The 21,687-nt window shown below is 33.7% G+C and overlaps 1 protein-coding gene across 3 annotated transcripts in view; it reads right to left on the bottom strand.

The window, feature by feature from the left end:
• Positions 1-20,820, bottom strand: part of LOC130217185 (solute carrier family 41 member 1) — a 37,135-nt gene extending 16,315 nt beyond the window's left edge. The window contains exons 1-4 of one of the 3 annotated variants that reach the window (XM_056449241.1): positions 20,721-20,820; positions 13,144-13,455; positions 2,411-2,518; positions 2,214-2,285 (exon numbers count right to left, since the gene is read on the bottom strand). In XM_056449241.1, coding sequence (XP_056305216.1) covers positions 2,214-2,285; positions 2,411-2,518; positions 13,144-13,431 — 468 coding nt within the window. In that variant the 5' untranslated portion in view covers positions 13,432-13,455; positions 20,721-20,820. Of the gene's footprint in view, positions 1-2,213; positions 2,286-2,410; positions 2,519-7,988; positions 8,253-13,143; positions 13,456-16,407; positions 16,432-20,720 lie in introns of those variants that run through there. The other 2 variants (XM_056449242.1, XM_056449243.1) reach the window with 2 other exon arrangements.
• Positions 20,821-21,687: the final 867 nt, after the last annotated feature.

The following is a 21,687-nucleotide window of genomic DNA, read 5'->3' as shown; positions in this document are numbered from 1 at the left end:
ATTTTGTTTTTATTATGTGTGAGATTTTTATTTTGCTTTTATTATGTGTAAGATTTTTATTTTGTTTTTATTATGTGTAAGATTTCTATTTTGTTTTTATTATGTGTAAGATTTCTATTTTGTTTTTATTATGTGTAAGATTTTTATTTTGTTTTTATTATGTGTAAGATTTTTATTATGTGTTTTTATTATGTGTAAGATTTTTATTTTGTTTTTATTATGTGTAAGATTTTTATTATGTGTTTTTATTATGTGTAAGATTTTTATTTTGTTTTTATTATGTGTAAGATTTTTATTATGTGTTTTTATTATGTGTAAGATTTCTATTTTGTTTTTATTATGTGTAAGATTTTTATTTTGTTTTATTATGTGTAAGATTTTTATTTTGTTTTTATTATGTGTAAGATTTTTATTTTGTTTTTATTATGTGTAAGATTTTTATTTTGTTTTTATTATGTGTAAGATTTTTATTTTGTTTTTATTATGTGTAAGATTTTTATTTTGTTTTTATTATGTGTACGATTTTTCGTTGTTTTTTAGGACAACAGTATCTCTAGCAGAAAAGATATCCAAAGATGCTGTTTTAAAGTCTTTGATAAGTCTATGATTCTTTGATCTATGTCTATGATCTATGTCTTTGATCTAAGTCTATGATTTTCATTATTTAGCCCGACATGTTTACTGTTATAAAATATTTAAAATCTTTCTAAAAATAAAATATATAGTTTCAAAGGGTAAAATGTGTTGTTTTTACCCAGAGATTTAAAAAGAATAAATTTTAGAGCAGAAATCACAATACCGTAATACTGTGATATTTTTATCCAAGGTTATCATACTGTCAGAAACTTACACCTGCCAATGCCTAAAAGGTATCCTTTTTTTTTTTACTTTTATACCCCACACGACATAAAATTCACAAATCAACATTGAGGAAAATAATGTAAACAAATTATAATAAAAATAATAACAAAACAGAAATTAGAACAAATATTAAATATAAAATAATACAATACAGTAGACAGCCAAAATGACAACCTTTCAATTTTCCTTTTACATGCTCTCTAAATACTGTAAAAGCTACCCCATTTCTGATTGAAAGTATGGGTGGAGTCCTGAAGTCTTGCCAACATACGTTCATATGATGCAGTAGAAGTCATCAGCTCAATCCAATCCTTAAAAGAGGGAGTATCTGAGTTCTTCCAGTTTCGCAGCACCAGTCTCACAGCCATAATACATCCTGCAACGACTAGCCCAGCCTGTACTTTAGATATTGCGTTCTGTAGAATGGATGTATGACCAAGACAAACTTTTGGTGAATAAGGTAAAGGCTGTCCCAGCCATTTGTCAAGGTTTTGAATAACTCTTGTCCAGAATGGAGCCACCAAATGACAGCTTCACATTAAATGTAAAAAGGTGCCCACAGAATGACCACGTTTCCATCAGTGGTTATTTTTCATTAATCCTAGCCTATGCAGTCTTACTGGGGTCCAGTAATATCGATTAATTATCTTGTAATGTATGAGTTGACTTCTAGCATATCTCACAGGATACCCTAGAAACTACTGCCTCCAATTCACCCTCTTCAAATTCCACCTCCAGGTCTTCCACCCAAGCAATTCTTAAATGAGACAATTCAAAACAATTCTTTTTCCATACATGTTGTTTGCAGCAATCTTATACACAAAAGATGTAGTTTGCTCTGACTTTGGCATATTTAGAAACCCTAATAAACACTTTCTTCTGCTCCTGCTTTATATATAAAGTTGTATATATTTTCAGAAATCCCCTTTATCTAATCATTTAAACTTGTCTTTCAACTCCTGAAATGAATACAGTGGCCTCTGTCCATATAAATCATCAACTGTTTTCAGATCTTTTTTACACCAATCCTTCCAATACACAGTTTTCTTTCCTACTGTATTTTAATAGCAGGGTTATTCCATAATGAAGAATAGCCTAGTTTATAATAGGGGAAAAAAATGAAATATCTTATGTACTTTTTCCAGACCTGCTGTGAGTGTTCCAATATAGGGTTAACTTCCCCATCCACAATAAAAAGTAAAGATTTCCTAGATAAAGCATCAATAACACTGAGCGGGCAGGTCAGAGTTTTCACTATTTCTATTTAATCATCTCAAATGCAGCTTTATAAAGCTCTATATTTGGCAATGCTAAACCCCCCTTTTATTTTAGTGCAGAGTTAATTAACATACCTGAATAAGTGCAAGATTACAGGTCACCATCACCCACTGCTGTTTGGGGTCGTCCATCTGTCCAGTGTTAGCCTGAGGAAGACGATAGATAAAACCGCCATTAAACACTGAGGTTTACAGCTTGTGATAGACTAGTACTATATTATGCAAACAAGTAATGCATTTCTTATCCAACTGGGTGAGTATTTTTTACATACAGCAGTAGACAGACGAGATGCCAGAGTCATCTCTAGGTTTCCTTTCAGGCCGACCAGAGCAGGTACCAGGATGAAGACCTCGGTGATCACCTTAAACACCTCCCAATGCTGAAACACACACACACACACACACACACACACACACAGAGAGAGAGATGATAGTTAAGGCCGGCTCACACTGTTTTTTTATAATCCTGAATGATTGTAGCATGTCAGATTGCACGAACATGGCTCCCATGTAACACTGTAAGATCACAGCTGTCATAAAATCAGACTGAACGACAATAAAGATGTGCCAAACAAGAAAAAAAATGCCCCCCGAGTTTGACGTCATCCACCCGTGACACTATCCCGCGTTCTGAAATGATTCCTCACACCAAACGTAAACAATCTGTAGCGGCAATTTTGCACACAGCACGGATCAATCATTAAACAAGGAAGAAAAACATGGATTGCGTCATCAAATTCGAAGCTCGGAGATCGGTTCTTGGATAGACGCTCATCGCAGCTGTTGTCATAATGCAGGAAAGTGTCTGAAATCACTTGCAGAACTTCATCAGAGGAAAAGCGACACTAATCGCAACGGGCACTAAGCGGCTGTCAGTGAACATGTCAAACCAATGATCAAAGATCACCGATTTTAGCCTAGGATTTCAGGAATCTTTTAGGATTTCCTGAATTTGTCTCAGATGACAAAATCGTGGCTGAAATCTCAGTGTGAGCAGGGCTTTGCACAAACAAGCTGAAACAGTTAATAGCAGGTTGTCCATGTTACAGGAGTTGACCAGGACAGTCAAAACGGAATTTATGAAATGTGTCATTAAATAATTTAAAGGTGCTGTATGTAAGTTTTTGACTTAACTAAAGTATAAAAATACCATAATATGTTTGCAGATAATTAAGAAACATGCCAAGTGAACGTTTTTGTTTATCTGAAACACAATGCTTAAGTCAGTTATTCTGCTTTGAAAATGGGCATTCTGTGGCAGAAAGCCGTCTTTCTTTTGGTTCTTTTAACCCGCCTAATACCACTTTAGCCAATTATATTTCAGTACTCCAGGTTGCCTTGGCTCTTGGCTCTCAAAGCATGCACCCGTGACCGAAATGCGACCTTCAGTGGATAGTAGCAGACTCCGAAATGAGACGCGGATTCAGAGTTACACATGAGGTTATTAATTACAAATAATATAAATATTATGAGTGTAAACATTAGGTGAGCAGATTACATTGTACCCCGTGTTCTAACAACACGCTACATGAGGAGATTTGCAGTGATAAGCAATTTGGCTGTTTGCACCAGATGAAACACGACAAAAATTTTAATACAGCCATTCAGAAGCACAGAATATGCACTCACTCACGAAATGGTAAGGTTTATAATATGTAAAATTAATACATATTAACCTTATTTATCATTATTAAATGCACATGCTGAATCACTGATCTGTTTAGTTCTAAAATTCAATTTCAAATGGTTTATTTTACTTTCAAGATCTGAGGTGAACTATCTGCTGCTGCTTTCAGTAGTATGACGATAAATGTCATGTATAATGGCATTCAAACTAACATTGTTAGCATTTAACACTGAATAAAGCACATGAGGTTTACTTGAGGTGATCATCGTCAAAGCTTTCTGTCATTCAGCTGCAAGAAATAGAAGCCGTTTCTAATATATCAATTCGAGGTGTTGGTTACAACATAAACTCCTTTTAATATGAAGAATATTGCTTCTATTGCATACCATTGCTTTAATATAAAACACAATTTAAATCGGCCTTTAGGCTTGATAGTCAGCCTCACTCCTGTTGGTCCTCAATCTGGCAACCTGCGCTTGCGTTGTTTTGATCCATGAATGCAATAGCTAGTTCAACCATTTGGTGTCAAACTAACATACAGCACCTTTAATACAATAACAATAAATTGTCCTGACATTTTAAGCATCAAGTCATTCTGGTTAAAGCAGTCATACCCAATACCAAAAAAGATTTTCATAAATATATTTTTTTATTATAATAAACTGTAAAATACAGTGTAAATATTTTTAAGATTAATCGAATAATTGCGGGTTTAAAATAAATGTAAGAAAATAAAAAATAAAAAAAACATTCTATATAGATATAATTATTTTAGTACTAGTTTACCAAAGAGAAGTGTTATATTAAATAACTTTAAAAAAAATGCTTTTTGTAATAAAATATAAAAATATTATATTTTTGTAATAAAATAAATCAATCAATGAATAAAATATTCATGACTATATTTAAAAACAACACTAAGTCTAAACAGGATTATTATTATTATTATTATTATTAATATTATTATTATTATTAGGCAGCAATAAGAACTAAGATTGTAAACAAATGTCCGCAGACTGATTGATTACTTATTTACTTACATACCTATTCATTCTTTGGTTGTTGTTTTATAATCATACACTGTGCAGAGTTCAACTCAAGTTCAAGCTCAAGCAAGTTCAAGCAAAAATTTAATACAGAACTAAAATGATCAACCTTTTTCCCCAACTAAATGAATCAGCCAAAACATCCAGTGCACACAAACAGCTTGGTAATAAGATTTATCATCACTATTAGTTTATGGCATGCGCTCTGTACTGTACTGCACTGAAACCCCAACACACAAACCACAACTGTTACAAAACAAAAATAAAACAACCACAGATATAGCTTAAAATGCACCCAAGATTTATCAAAAATAACCAACAGAATGAGAAAATACAAAAAAAAAGACACACCGTACTAAAAATAATAACTCATTGCACATATCTGACCCCTATTGCATGCTGGGAAGAGAAGTCTCACCACCAAATCCAAACTTTCATGAATTGCAAGCAGAATAGCTATAATAATTAATACTGAAAAGTGCACTGGCTTTCCCATACATCACTCCTAATGTGACAAACACTGTCAATATTTCTAAACTGAGAGACGTGTTAATGTACAGGCCATAAACTGAGATGAAAGATACTTTAGAAAAGCACTGATCAATCCAACTGGATGTCAGTTTCACCTCTTTTATTTTGATACTTACAGTCAAAACACGAAGCAGTCATCAGCAAAGGCATAAATATCAGCTCATAATGAGCAAGCTGACAAAGAGCCAGTGACTCACTGAGCATGAATGGCTTCTTGTGCTTTGCATTTATATTTAGCAAAGTGTCAGTATATGAGTTGAGCGCTCCTCTCTTCGCAAACCCACTCACGCAGTTAAAAATAGCCGTAATGTTTAAATCAACAGATAAGAGAGCGGTGCCAGCCAGCCAGGGGCCTTTATTTTTACCACACGCACAGTCCAAGTCCAGGCTCTTTGGTGGAGAGGGTGTCACGTCACAAGCCATCCTGGGATCTAGCCCACTTCTGTTTCTGCTCTCTCCAGAAACAGCCTCTGTCTGTCTCGCTCGTCCCCATGACAATTCAATTAATAGACACAAAACACAGCCCATGCCAACTATGCCTATCTGGAGGACAGAAGCACAAGGAACTGTTACTCGAAGCTAACATGTGGTTAAGTCTGTGTTAGAGAAGTGTTTTTTTTTTTTCATTTTCTTTAATAACAATTTAATTAGCTTAATCTTCGTGAATGTCTTTTTTTCTCTTATTAAAAAATGTTTATTTTTTATTTAGTAATAAAAATAGTAATAAAAATCTATAAATAAAACATTACTCATAAATACATTTAAACACAACACTAGGTCCAAACAGGATTATTATTATTATTATTATTATTATTATTATTATTATTATTATTATTATTATTATTAGACAGCAAAAAAAATAAAGGAATGTTTTGCAATAGAATAATGAGAAACTAGGAGTGTAAACTATTTTTTTATTTATTTATTTATATTTATTTACTTATTTATTCCTTTATTAGTTGTTTTTATAATCATACATCTTGCAGAGTTCAACTCAGAGTCAAAGCAAGAATTTTAACTGGGATCCAAAATGATCAACCTTTTTTGTCCCCAACTAAACTATTAAAGCATTATAAATTAAATTAAACTATTAAAATCAAAATGTAGTTTTTTGTTATTCTTTAGGTGAATAATTAATCTTGAGCTAATCCAAGTAAATTTACTGAAAAAAAAAAAAGTTTAATTTAGTAATTTGATCAAAATCTGAAATATTTTTTATGAGAAAATATTTCTCCTTATATTAATTCATATTTTATAAATCTATTAGTTTAAATGTGCAGATATGGTATATGATCAGTGTTGTTTTAGTATTATTTAAATATGGTTTTATTTATATATTTATTTTTAACTTACTAGTATATGCTTTTGCCATTTTAATTTGTGTTTTTTTCTGTTTGCATCTATTGATCTACTGCAAGAAAATATTTCTAAGTTTCATTAAATTTAAACCATTCCAGCAAATATTTTTTGTACCTTTTTCAGTTTAATTTACCTAATGTAACGTATATTAGCATTGACTTCAAGTTGTTTTAGGTAACAATAACACTCCATGTACAGTAACTGGTTAAAATCTAAAATATATTCTTTCTAAGCTTTGGTAAGTAAATGTTGGCACTAATAATCTAATACTTGAATATAACATAAGAGCAATGAATTATTTAACAATTAAAGGGATCGTTCACCCAAATATGAAAATTTAACTTAACTGGCCACAATATTTAAGTTTTTTTTCTTTCTTCTGGTTAACATGAAGTAGATATTTAGAAAAATGTTGGAAACCATTGACTTAAATAGATTTTCAACATGTTTTAAAATATCTTCTTTTGTGCTTTGGAACCACATACTCAATGTGAGTAAATAGTGATTTTTATTTTTATGTGAACTACCCCTTTTGGTTTTAGCAATTTTTAAAAAGGCATAAAAATGTATAAATAAATGCCATACACTAAGACAAAAATTACATATATATATATATATATATATATATATATATATATATATATATATATATATATATATATATATATATATATATATATATATATATATATATATATACACACACACATTGCTTTCTTTGAAGTCACTGTTTTCATATCTTCAATACACTGGTGGTGAAAAAATTACCATAAAATAGTGGCTCTGTCATAACAAAAATAAAAATTGTGCAAGTGCAACTACAAATTGTAGTAAAATGTACATTGTATATTTTCTAACAATAAAAATAACTTTTAAAAAAAAAAACTTTAAACTGCATTATCTGCATGGAAAAGTGCATAAGATAAAGTTTGATTAATACTGTGGTAATATTATGACTTTTTAGAATATGGTACATACTATACTTCATGATATTATTCAAATCAATTTGGTAGCATCCTGCCCATACTACAAAAAAACATTCTACAGTGCTTTAACATACTCTGATTAAAATCATGGCATTACTATGACTTATGTCCAAAAAGGTTAGAATGGGATATATCAAAGTACATTAAATTCCCATCTGACGCCATCACAAAACCAAGGCAGCATAACCAATGCTTATCAACACTGATTGAAAAACTATATTATTTACATGATCCAAAAATAATACAGTAAAATAACTAAAAAAAAAAATACTACATCAAATCTAGATTAAATTGCTCATACTTGGACAATGTCCATGACGATGCCGGCCGCCACCATCCCCAGACCACCCAGCAGATAAGGCAGCAAGACCTGCGCCACGATGATGAAGGAGCTCTCCGGCAAGAAGCCATTGGCAGAGCGGGTCAGTTTACAGGTGAAACCTCTGAGCTTCTTCCCCTGATAACAGAGCTCCAGCTCTAACTGAGTGACCACCATCTCTCTTACCCCATTCCCCACCGCTGAGGGCCGTTACTGGTCACAGCAGGTCTTCTGGAAGCTTTTAACGCAAAATGATGGATGCTAAAATGTTGTCTGGAAAGACAGGATGTGAATAATAAGGAAATTTGGTATCTCTAGATAGTCCCAAAAATCTTTTCTCCCCGAAAACAAATGACACCTAAAACAAAAACAACAAGAAATTTTATCTTCAAATGATGTCTGGAAAGATGTGATGCAATTAATAAAGTAATTTAGTATTTCCAGATAGACCCAAAAACTTTCTTCTCGATATGATATGACACTCAAAACAAAAACGGCAAGAAAATGGATATTTAAATGTTTTTTGGGAAAAAAAGGATGTAAATAATTAGGTAATTTAGTATCTCCAGATAGTCCCAAAAATGTTCTTTACGGGAAAAAAAAAAATCACACCTAAAACAAAAACGACAAGAATATGGATCCTAAAATGTTTTCTGACAAAATTGGGTTTAAATAATAGGGTAATTTTGTATCTCTAGATACGAATAACGTCACAAAAACGCTCTTTTCGGGACAAAAAAAAAAGACACCTAAAACAAAAAACTGCAAGAAAATGGATGTTTTGAATAATTTGATTTTTAAATGTTGTCTGAATGAAAGGATGTAAATAATAAGGTAATTTAGAATCTCCAGACAGTCCCAAAAATGTTTTTATTAAAATCAAATATGACGCCTCAAACTAAAAACGGCAAGTAAATGGATTTTTAAATGATGGACTGGAAGTATACAAATAATAAGGTAATTTAGTATCTCCTGATAGTCCCAAAAATGTTCTTCTAAAAATTAAAAGACGCCTAAAACAAATACAGCAATGAAAATAGATTTTTAAATGTCGCCTTAGAAGACAGGATGTAAATAATAAGGTAATTTAGTATCTCCAGATAGTCCCAAAAATGTCCTTTATGAAAAAAAAGACACCTAAAACAAAAACGGTAAGAGTATGGAAGTTAAAATGTTGTCAGGGAAAATGGGATATAAATAATAAGCGAATTTCGTATCTCCAGATAGTCCCAAAAAAGTTCTCGACATTAAATGCAAACGCCTAAAACAAATACAGCAATGAAAATGGATTTTTAAATGTTGCCTTGGAAGACATAACATAAATAATAAAGTAAGCAAATAATAAATAATAAGTCCCCAAAAAAGTTCTTCTCAAAATTAAATAAGATCCGTAAACAAAAATGGTAAGCATATAGTTGTTAAAATGTTGACTGGAAAGACGGGATGTAAATAATAAGGGAATTTCGTAACTCCAGATAGTCCCTAAAAAGATCTCCTCCAAATGAAATGACACCTAAAACAAAAACGGCAATGAAAAAGGATTTTTAAATGTTGTCTTCTCAGATTTAAATAATAAAATAATTTAGTATCTCCAGAACAGCCCAAAAAAAGTTGCCGAATTTCTTCAACAACTTCTCCAAGATGTCATTTGTTCATCTGTTTGACAGAAACCTTCTCCTCAACTGATTCCCTGAGAATCAAAATCCACTTCTAAAAACTTCTTGAGACTCTCCGTATGCCTGATATGAAGATGAAGATGAAGATTAAGCAGTCAATTCAGTGCTTTTAAAATAATTCCCAATCCGCATTTCTTTTTCAATCACAGATCGATAGATGCTCCATAATATACAGTCTTCTGTTTGCCACAGGAGTCGCGAATCCGAAGAAAAACGTCCTGTCCGGCTTAATGTCTAACAATGGTCTAACAGGTCCAGAGCGTGACAGAAACACATGTTGAGGCTTTTTATTTTCCACACGTTCCGGAGGGCAGTCCTTTCTCCCCCTCCTCACCGGTGCAGGCCCTCTAAAACAGTCACTGGGTTGACCCTCATTACCTCCTATAAACTGCTCAGAGTCCTGCGTCTGTCCCGTTTGTCCTGCTCTCAGCTAATGTTCTCCTCTGACGTACTTCTGAACCTGTCTTATCAGCTGTGAACGGGTGAGTGCTTGGCACACGAATGAGACGGGGGGGAAAAACGAAGGAGGAGAGGAAGAGATAGATGGAGACTGAACAAGTGTGTGCGTGAGAGACAAAGAGAGCGATTGAGAAGCTGTGGGGTTGTAAAATGCAGCGTTGTTCGATTACTCACTGCTTGCTCGCCAGTACATAGAGGACACGCTGGGAAAGAGGGGCATGATTCAGCTAAATTTAAAAAACGGTTTGGTCGTGAGCGCGGCACAGTGACGCAGCAAATATAGCCCCACATCAACAACACAGACCTATGATCTCATTCATTAAACGGTCATCGAGACAGAGCATCACTTATTAAATGACAACCAGTTCAAGGACAGATGCTTTCTTAAGCACTGGATACAGGTGAATAAGGTGGATTTATTGCAAGTTTTCTCTCCTTTAGTATAGAAGTCTGTTTCTGTCAGAAATAATCTAATCTCAAAAGAATAACTTGGCAGCCTTTTCTTTTTTCTTTACGTGTTTAGTTTATTGTTTTCTGGTAAGTCACGCTTTTTTTTTTTAAGAATTGTGAGTTTATAAACACAATACTCACAGTTCCACTTTATAATTAGTTTAGAGCTCATAATTATGAGTTAGCATCTCAGTTTTAAGCTTTTTCCTTGTCAAAATGACAAAAAATGATTTTGGGGTAAGTTCTCAAATAAATTTTATATACAAGTAATTTATATCACAACATTGTTATATCACAACATTAGTGTGTCAACTCATTTTAATGCAGAACTTTGCATTCCATAGGGTGCTGGCAACTTGCAATTATGAGTTTATACCACACAATTCTGAGTTAACATCTCACAATAGTTATGTTTTTCTGCTTATACACTCATCGGGTCACTTTATTAGGTACAACAGTCCAACTGCTCGTTAATGCAAATTTCTAATCAGCCAATCACATGGCAGCTACTCAATGCATTTAGGTGTGTAGGCATGGTCAAGACAATCTGATGCAGTTCAAACTGAGCATCAGAATGGGGAAGAAAGAAGATTAAAAGTGACTGAACGTGGCATGGTTGTTGGTTCCAGACGGGCTGGTCTGAGTATTTCAGAAACTGCTGATCTACTTGGATTTTTATGCACAACCATCTCTAGGGTTTACAGAGAATGGGCTGAAAAAAAGAAAATATCCAGTGAGCGGCAGTTCTGTGTGCACAAATGCCTTGTTAATGCCAGAGGTCAGAGGAGAATGGCCAGACTGGTACAAGCTGATAGAAAGGAAACAGTAACTCAAACAACCACTCGTTATAACCGAGATATGCAGAAGAGCATTTCTGAACGCACAACACATCAGAACCTTAAGGCCGATGGGCTACAGCAGCAGAAGACAACACCGGGTGCCACTCCTGTCAGCTTAAAACAGAAAACTGAGGCTACAATTGGCACAGGCTCACCAAAATTGGACAATAGAAGATTGGAAAAACGTTGCCTGGTCTGTGAAAAACAGTGTACCCATCTTCTGATGGCCACTTCCAGCAGGATAACGCACCATGTCATAAAGCGTGAATCATCTCAGACTGGTTTCTTGAGTCAGTCACCAGATCTCAATCCAATAGAGCACCTTTGGGATGTGGTGGAACGGGAGATTCACATCATGGATGTGCAGCCGACAAATCTGCAGCAACTGCATGATGCTATCATGTCAATATGGACCAAAATCTCTGAGGAATATTTCCAGCACCACAATCTATGCCACGAAGTATTAGGGCAGTTCTGAAGGCAAAAGGGGGTCCAACCCGATACTAGTAAGGCGTACAGTATCTTATAAAGTGGTTTGTAACTGTTTCTGAGTTAATATGCATTTTTCGAGAATTGAACAATTTGTGAATTTACATTTTGATCTTATTCTTTTTATTTATTTATTTTTTGCAGTTATGAGATTATATATTGCATTTTTTATTTTAAAATCTCGCAATTCTGACTTTATTCTTGCAAATTACCTCACAATTTTGACTTGAAGTTTGAAATTCTGAGTTTCTACCTAACAATTATAAAATATATATAATTCTGTTTTCTTGTGATGTCTAGTGTATGCTGCTATTTTGAATTTGCATCTTAAAATTCCGGCTTTATTTTAACAATTCAAAAATTACAGCTAATCATTTCGAGGCAACACTAAAATTCACTTTAACTTCTAAGTTTATACCTTGCAGTTTTGAGTAAAGTTTTTCCACAAACTGCTCATTTCCTCTCTCTCTCTCTTTATTTATTTATTTACAAATATCTTTTTAATACATTTTGAAGGTTTATATCTCACGATTATTAGGAATTTCCTACATAATGCCTAATTTCGTAAACAAAAATTAAATTAATTTAAAAAAATTTCCAGCTTAAAAACTTTTACTGTATTTTCTTACTATGTTTATTGTTATTCTAAAGTGTATTAGTCCTTTTTAGACCTAACAATTCTAAAACTCACTGTTGTTGTTTAAAAAAACAACCTGAACATTTTATTATCTAAATTTGTAGTTTTGTATTATTATTACTACATTTGTACAGTTTTGTATCACAGGTTTTCCTCATAGCTCATGGGTAGCTACTTTTATTGTTTTTAATCCTATGTAAAGCTTTACAGCACTAAAATCTATTCACTTTTTGCTGTATACAGACAATCAGCGTCACCATTTTCTTACACATCTCAATTCCCATTCCACAAAACCTACAGGTTTTGTAAAAACTTCCAAATGACACAATTTTTAGGTGAAATATTGCTTCAGTGCTTCATGACTGGAGTGTTTTTCCAGCCCTTCTCCTTCCGAATGAATTTTAATGATCACATTAATTTCCCTCACACTCTGCTTCCTGTAAGGAAGGACCATAAATATCAGCACTTGACACGCTGGATAATTAAAGTGGGCCCATTATCTGCTACAGCAACTCCGAACTGTTGGAAAGTCATGTTAGGCTATAAACTTATGCAAAGTTGCCGAAAGTTCTTGAACAGTCTCTTACCTGCACGTTGTCCAGCACCATGCCTGCCATCACCATCCCCATCCCGGCCAGCAGGTATGGGAAGAGCACCTGGAGGCAGATGGAAATGGCAGATTCCTCTTCGATTTTAGCCTGGGCTGTTTTTGTCTTCTCCTCCGCAGGTTTTTTGGATGGTATAATCGGAGGGGGTAACAGCAGGTCATTTTGCCCATCTAAGCTGCCAGTCCGATCCAAACCACCCTTTCCTTTCCCCTTTTTGGACTTCTTGCGACCACCTCCTTTCCTCTGCCGAACTTCATCCCCTGGCATGATGGAGTCTCCGATCCGCTCCGTCTGAGAGACAAAGACGATTATTTATTTATTTATTTTTTTCTTAACTGATGTAGGTACAGCATTAAAAGAGGATTAATTTAGTATGGAACAGATCAGATTTAAATTTCAAGTAGGCATGGGACGATTTCAAGGTTTACTGCGGTTTGGAAAACAGTATCTCCATCAGAAAAGGACCCCTCACATCAAAAACTACTGGTTATCCCACGATTCAGGAAACACTGGAAAAACAAATGCACTTACACACCAACATATAAGCATACTGGACCTGAACAGCGCAGTGGCTTTACTTCAGAGTTTCTCAATCACATTCTGAAGAACCACCAGCTCTGCACATTTTTTATATCTCCTTTACCAAACACATCTGATTCAGATCCTCAGCTCATTAGCAGAGACTGAAAGACCTTTGTCTGTCACACACATTACAGGAGACATCCAAAACATGCAGTGTTGGTGGGCCACCAGGAACATGGTTGAGAAACACTGCTTTATATCCAAAGAAGAACATCCAAAGATACCTTTTCAAGTTGTGTTTTTGAAACTAATGAAGATAGCAGAAGTCAATGATTGTTATCGTAATTATTTAGCCTGACATGTTTACAGCTAATGTTTCTTAAAATAAAATATATTGTGTTCAATGGGGTCCAATGTGTTCACATTTTTACCCAGACATATAAAAAGAACATATTTTTTTAGGTTATCATACCGCCAGAATCTTATACCAGCCTGTGCCTAATTTCAAGTGTTTTTTCATTATAATATTTGGTGGAATAGCCCTAATTATCACTTATAGAAAATAAAAATCAGTTGTTATTTTGGCCAATTGTGATTTCTTTAAAAAAAGAAAAATCTAAATGACCATATAAATATGATATTTCTAACAGATGTTTTCCTAATTATAAGTTCAACTGACTCGTACAGGCATGGCTTTCTCTGGACATCCACCAGTGTGTTTACTAAACTAAATTGTTTTCACAAGGGATGATTTGGTTGTACATAGAGAATAACATTTTCATGTTATACCCAGGGTTTCATCAAGTCAAATTTAAGACCCTTTTAAGACCTTTATGAATGAAAATTTAAACTTATACAGGGCTAAACACTATGATTGTTTCTAATGGCCCAGTTGGGCCAATGGAATATTTTTTTCCTTTCCACAAAAAAATATCTAATGTAATTATTTTTAGCAACATACTTTAATGTCTCAAAACAAGAAAACTCTAGTTGTACATTATTTTCAACAGCATTTCTTTTTTTTTTTATGAAACGTTTAACATTAATAAAAGTATATTTATTGCGGAGGCAATTACATAAATATTCAAAAATAAATATTTGTTGGCTTTTGGTACAAATTGATTGAGTATAACTTCTATTCAACCTAACGCATTTCTGTTTTATCATGAGAAACTGTGTAATTGTTTTTAGTTTTCTTTCCCTGATTTTATTAAGATGGATTGCTGGTGATTGGATGGATGTCGGACCAGTTGGGTAGCTTTACTTGGACAGAGGAAAAATAAGACCTGTTTAAAATTATTTAAGACATACAACACAATATTTCAGTGAATTTAAGACATTTTAAGGCCTAAAATTGTTTTTGAAATTTAAGACATTTTAAGACTTTTTAAGACCCCGCGGATACCAACCCTGCTCCAACCCACTTATCTGTAGGTTTCAAACAAGCCTGAAGGACTCAATTAGTTGGATCAGGTGAGTTTATTTAGGGTTGAAGCTAAACTGTGCAGAGCTGTGGCCCTCCAGGAACTGGATTTGACACCTGTCTCAAAGCTTTTACTAGGGCACAGCAAACAGTATCGTATATATGCATATGGTAGACATTTTTTTAAATAAATGTTATTATCAGACCCAGGGATGGGCAGTATTTATGATACTTGTATTTCAGATACATATTTTGAATACAAAGAAGTATTTTGTAACTTTTATTTGATAGGCTCGATGACAATGGGCTAATATTTTGTATCAAAATACTTTAGTGTCATGTATTTTGAAAATACTACAAAATACTTTACAATGGAGCATGAAATTTCTTCGCAAACCTTCCAACAACAGACCTATTCGATCAATCACTTCTCTGCACCACATTCACCTCAACTGTATATGAGGAGGTTTTCATAAAAATGCAACTTGTGTTTATCTTTGATATTAGTATAGATTTTGTACAAATTTCATACAGAGAGTCTTAAGTCTTTAATCACTGTAAAACCATTTAATGCAGACAATGAGATACATTTTGTAGCTGCTGTATTTTGTAGTTTATTTTGATACGCTTAAAATTGAGGTTTTTGGTATTTTAAAATATATTGCAATGTATTTTTGCCCATCCCTGATCAGGCCTATAGATAAAACAAATATTAACATTATACCCAAACCCTAATAAACGCAGTTAAACTGTCCACCCTATACTTACTGTAACTCCTTAACTTCTCAGATATTGACTACAATGTTGTAATAATTTGCACCTTTTGTAAAGCCGTTTAGGAAGGATAATTATTGTTAAGCGCTAAACAAATAAACTTGAATTGAATGAATCCAGAAAAACTGAGAACATTCAAATGATCTCTTTGTGTTTTCCATAGTGTTTAGATGTAAATCACAGTCATTTTCAGCACTTTAGATGTTAGCTCTTTCAAGCTGCTTTTAAACAAAACTTGCAACCACTAAAATAAACCAACAGTCAACAGTTTATCACAGATGTTTATATCACTTCGCTCTCGAATCACACTGACGGTCTTCATGTTTAGATTCATAAGCGCTCATAACGCGTTGTCATAGCAATATCAAAGTAGCACATTCTCCCACAGATTTCACTGCTGCAAACCTCACCTCAACCGTTCGTTCATCTTACAAACTAATAAATGTATCTCAGATGTATCTGCATTAACGCTGAATGTTACTGATGACAATGATAGATGCGGAAAACAAAGATGGGTTACACACGGTTGATGGCTTGTGTTCCACATCAGCAAAAGAAAGCCACGTAAAGAACAGCCTACCGTCTCAAATTAGCCCTTCTTTTGTGTTTACATTCATCACATTATATGAAACTTCGTTATCGATAAAGATATAAATCACGATAAACGCTTCACCGCCTTCAATCACTATTCGAAATGTTTAACTTCCTCGACAGGAAACGCATTCACCAATAGTACTACGGAGAAAGCTTGACTCGTGAATATTTATTAGTCACGTGGGGGACGCGCCTGGGAGGTTACAAAGCGCGTGCACGAGTGAATTAATATTCATGTGGATTCGTTAGTTTGTGCTGTATGTTTAAAGTAATACAACGATTCGACCGAGGACATTATTCCATCCATGAATGTATAGAAATGTAGAATAAAAAAAATAGTACATTGACATGCACTTAAGTTAATGTTTAGATAACAGCGATGTAGCCAGCCTGGAGAAAGGGGTGATTCTTTTTTTCCTAAAATATGGACCATTTGCAGTTAGTAGCCTCCTTTTCTATTTAATTACGAGGTTTAAATAATTTTTAAGCTGGATTAGCTTGTCAGAGGGTCATCAACCACATTTTTTGATGTACCGAACACATTTCCTAAAGATTTAGAAGAACAAAAATATGAGAACACTTAATTTTCAAATACAAAATTATTACATCATATCATTAGAAAAAATGGATACTGTTCAAGTTTAAAATTAAATACTAGCCTGTTGTCATTTATTAGGCAAACACAAACTGGCACGCACATTCAACTTTCCTCAGCCCAGTCACACTGAACTAACAGCCAAAGCCTTCTTCGATGGTTATTTACACAATTTATTATGGCATAGCAGTCAAAATATTACAAATGAGCTCATGTATGGGACAAATTCTGGACCTTTGTTAGTGAAGGGTGGGTCTTTCAAACCAACCAAACCCCCCTGGCTACGGGCCACACTATGCAGTGTCATTAATCTACGCATGCGTGCATTTGTCATCAGTATTTTGGGGAGTTGTTTTTGTTCTGTGAATGTATTCCTGCTGCCCAATATAGATTTATTCATTATTTTGGGATATTTTCTGTAGATTAGCCTAAGCAACACAGGTGCTAACATTAATGAGGGTGTCTTCTCTGTAAATTATTGTATTATTCAAATCCAAAAAAGAAGTGAAAGCACTTCATAGTTTCAAAAACATTCTTACTTAAGGTTACTTTTAATTCTATACAGTCATCATAATTCATGCCAATATATTAATATTTCTTTCACTCTGTTTTCTCTTTATGAAATGACATTGACTTTAATAAAACAGAGTTGATTCTGTTAAATGGAGTATATGCACAGAGACTTTTAATTTCAACTAGCCAGCCTCAGCGCCTCCGGTGAACTGTCTTTTCATTATAAAATAGCCACGTTTAAGGTCTGATTTCTTTAAAAATCAGCGATCTTCACTGCCTGTTAGATATACGATATAAAGTGGGTCTCAGACCAGAGAGAAAGCACTGCATTAAATTCCATTTCCCCCGCCATGTCTTTGAAATATGTTTATTTTACCCCAGTATTTTCAATGGAGTTTCTGTGCAAGCCTGCTGATCCTGATGGTGCTAGCAGTTACACGGTCTTTCATTTCACTTTACACTAGAACAACTAAATGAACTCTAAAGTCTATTGAATGTATTGAAATTACATTACAGCATCAACGCTGTAAAAAGAACCTTTTGAAATTGAAAACACTCACATTAAGCTTTCATCGGAAGTTCAACATTGGCTGAAAAACAGCTGTGCGTTTACCCCATTGCAAGGGCGTAGGTTTGCACTTGACATTCGTGGGGACAGGTGAATACTATATATATACATATATATAACATAACAAAATGAAATATTCAGAAGTGGATTCGTTATTTTGTGCTGTGTTTATTAAAGCAATACAGAGATTCGATAGGACGTTTTTCCATCCATGTATGTATAGAAATGTAGTATTTTTTTAAAAAGAATAAACCAACATAGCAGATATCCACTTAACGTCAGATTGAGTGCATAAAATATCCCTTTAAGTTTATCATTTATAAATAACTAAAAATGTACTTTTTTGAGGCTGTCATTTGTAATCAGTCTTAGAAATACATTGTTTATACATATGAACCAAATTTGCTGCAAGAAGAATCACCAAAAAAAGGTACAGACTGAGAATATTAGACAAAACACAACAGGTACAATCTCAATGTTCTTAATGGTTTTAATGAGGGGATGAACTACAGTCTTGTGAAGCACTTTGAATGACACAATCAAATTTAATTGCAGATCTATAGAACAGTATATTTAGATGTGCACCAATGTTGCCACCAATATTTATTTGGCAAATTTTGATTAATTTAAAACAAGTGGTATTGTAAATACCATTAAAAAGGCAGATGATAATTATACTTATTGTGTGAAATCAATGAGTCTGTTGGATATTTTTTTCTTTGTACAACAAAATTAAATATTGTTTAAATAAAAAATGACGCCATTTACTTCCTCGTTCTTTAAATTTTAAAGGTCCGTACTGGCCCAATACCTCCATAAGTGGTTTAGTTTTCTCATTAGTTTGTATAAAATAACTTTTGCATAGATTATTATAGAGACATTGTTCTTGTTTCCTATGATTACTGACATGTGCAGGAACAAACAAAATTAATTATAGCAACCTAGACCACACAGAACCGCAAAGGAACACTTTCAAATTTGAGTTTACCAAAAACGCCTCTTTTTATGAGCGGTTTATTATAACACAGACAACATATACAATTGTTTGAATCCCTTTCAACAGTGTTTTATAAAAATTCAAAGGGTTTTCTTTAAAATGATACCAAACTTTTGCATTTACACCTCTGCATGTGGATTTGGGAAGCTTTTGAATTTTCGTAGGCAAAATCCAGGCAGATACCCCAAAATAGCACTTGACTTTTGACTGTATGAAGCCAGTGAGTCTGTTGGATATTTTTTTCTGTGTATAACCAAAATTAAATATTGTTTAAATAAAAAATATTTATAATATATTATTTTAATAATTATTATATAAATAATATAATACAAAACTTGATACACTTTTAAAAATAGAGGTTCGAGAGCTGTCACTGGGGCAGTACCTTTTCAAAAGGTACGTATTTGTACTTAAAGAGTCCACAGTGGTACCTCAAAGGTACATATCAGTACCCAAATGCACCTACAATGTACCTGTCAGGTACCAATATGGACCCTTTAGCTTTTAAAAAGGTACTGCTCCAGTGACAGATCTCGTACCTCTGTTTTTGACTGTATCAAGTTTTGTATTAAATTATTTATATATTAATTATTACAATATTATTATTCCAAGTGTACAGTACAAATCTCATTTGTCAGACACCTCTATTGAGTGATTAAACTTTAAGCCTGGTGAATATAAAATTAATCCAATCCACGTTTATTGAAAAATAATCTGATTCAGTATTTAACAAGCTGGAATTGTATGCAAGTAACAAAAATATCTAAATAGGGAAATATTTACTTGTTAAAAATCCATATCAGCATAAAAATACTCATTTCAGCACATCAGTAAATATTTCAAAATATACTATATTGTAAAATATTAAAGCATTTTATGTGTAGGCTAAAGGACTTCTGTTATTCACAGTGTTTTATGGGAGACTTGAGTAAATACAAACAGATACGAACAGATGGGTTCATCAAAAGCTCAATTCAGGAACCAGCTTTATTCTGGTGGTGTTGTGGAGAGAGATTTATGATTGTGAAGCACTTTGGGTGTATGGCCATACACGATAAATGCGCTATATATAATACACATTGCATTATTCTCACTGAAAAGAAAAGATGTTCAATGAAAGGGGAAAAAATATTAATTTTAACCAAAAGGATTCATTTAAAATCAATTGCCACTCTTTGCTCTTGTACCCAAATCTTAATTAAATTTGTCAGGTACAAAAAAATAACTTATCTGTAACTTTTTCATACATAATTGTTTTATTTAGTCCACAATACAGTCTTTTTACAGTCTTTATTTAAATTGTAATGCAACTTAAACATGCTGTCTACGTTTAGAATACATATACAAAATGTGACTGGACTACTTTCCATTTGCTCACATTACACGTGTCCACGCATGCATCTAACCTTCAAAGGTCAGGAAAAGTTGCACACCAGCCAGACAACTTATAATTGAATGCATGTATGGTCCATTTTATGGGAAGCTGATAACACAAACCAACCCTAAATCCAAATATATTGTAAGCACAGCACCAGCTTATCCATGCAGATCTAACATATAAACGTCTTACCTATCACAATGTCGCAAAGCAAAGGAAAGTCGTAAGTGAGCAGCATAAATCTTAGAGGGCACCGAGAATAACAACGTGAATTGGATTGGAGGAGTCACAGATAGGGGGGGCCCTCGGAGAGGTCTTAAATTTCATCCTGTTGGCAGTTTCGAACACCCCCTCCTGTCTGACCTCATCTGCCACAGAGACGGGGGTGTTGACAGGGAAACCCACCGCTCCTCTGCCTTCAAAGATCATCCAGTTAAAGGGATAGCTCACACTAAAAAGGAAAATTCTGTCATGATTTGCTCACCCTTGACTTGTTTCAAACTATTTGGAGTTTTGTGTTTATTTTTGTTCTGTTTAACACAGGGGTGCCGAATTTATGCCGAACCATATTACAATTAATTTGTCAAGGGGAATTTCCTAATTTATTATAAAATGTTGCTTTAAATCATATCAACTAAGCCAATTAACTAACTTATTACTGTAAAAACAAACAGAATACACTAGTCGAGCTGCTCCTGCCGTCACCTTGATTTGCTCGCAGATGACTTGTGCATTGTCCTTTATCTGTCAAGTGACAGTATTTTACATTCTTTACAAGTATGATTCATGTACAACATTTAATTCAATCATTTAATTTCAGTTGGGTTTTTTGTAGCTCAGCAATAAAACAAATAAACAAAAGGTTATGTTAAATTCGAAATGACGATCTCTGTCAAAGGCATTCACTCCAACCCTCTGCATAATTCTCACTCTCTTTTCAGATGGATTGATGGGCCAAATCAAAGGTTACCATGGGCCAACTTTGGCCCGTGGGCCCTACTTTGAGCAAATCTGGTTTAACATAAGATATATAAAAAAAAATTGGAAAACTGGAACCATTGACATCCATAGAAATACTATGTATGTCAATGGTTAAAGGTTTCCAACATTTTTCAATATACAGTACATTCTCGTAAATAAAAGTATCAAATACTGTCAC

Source organism: Danio aesculapii, chromosome 23 (genome assembly GCF_903798145.1).
Source record: "Danio aesculapii chromosome 23, fDanAes4.1, whole genome shotgun sequence".
NCBI lineage: Eukaryota > Metazoa > Chordata > Actinopteri > Cypriniformes > Danionidae > Danio > Danio aesculapii.
This window is presented reverse-complemented; position numbering and strand designations above follow the sequence as displayed.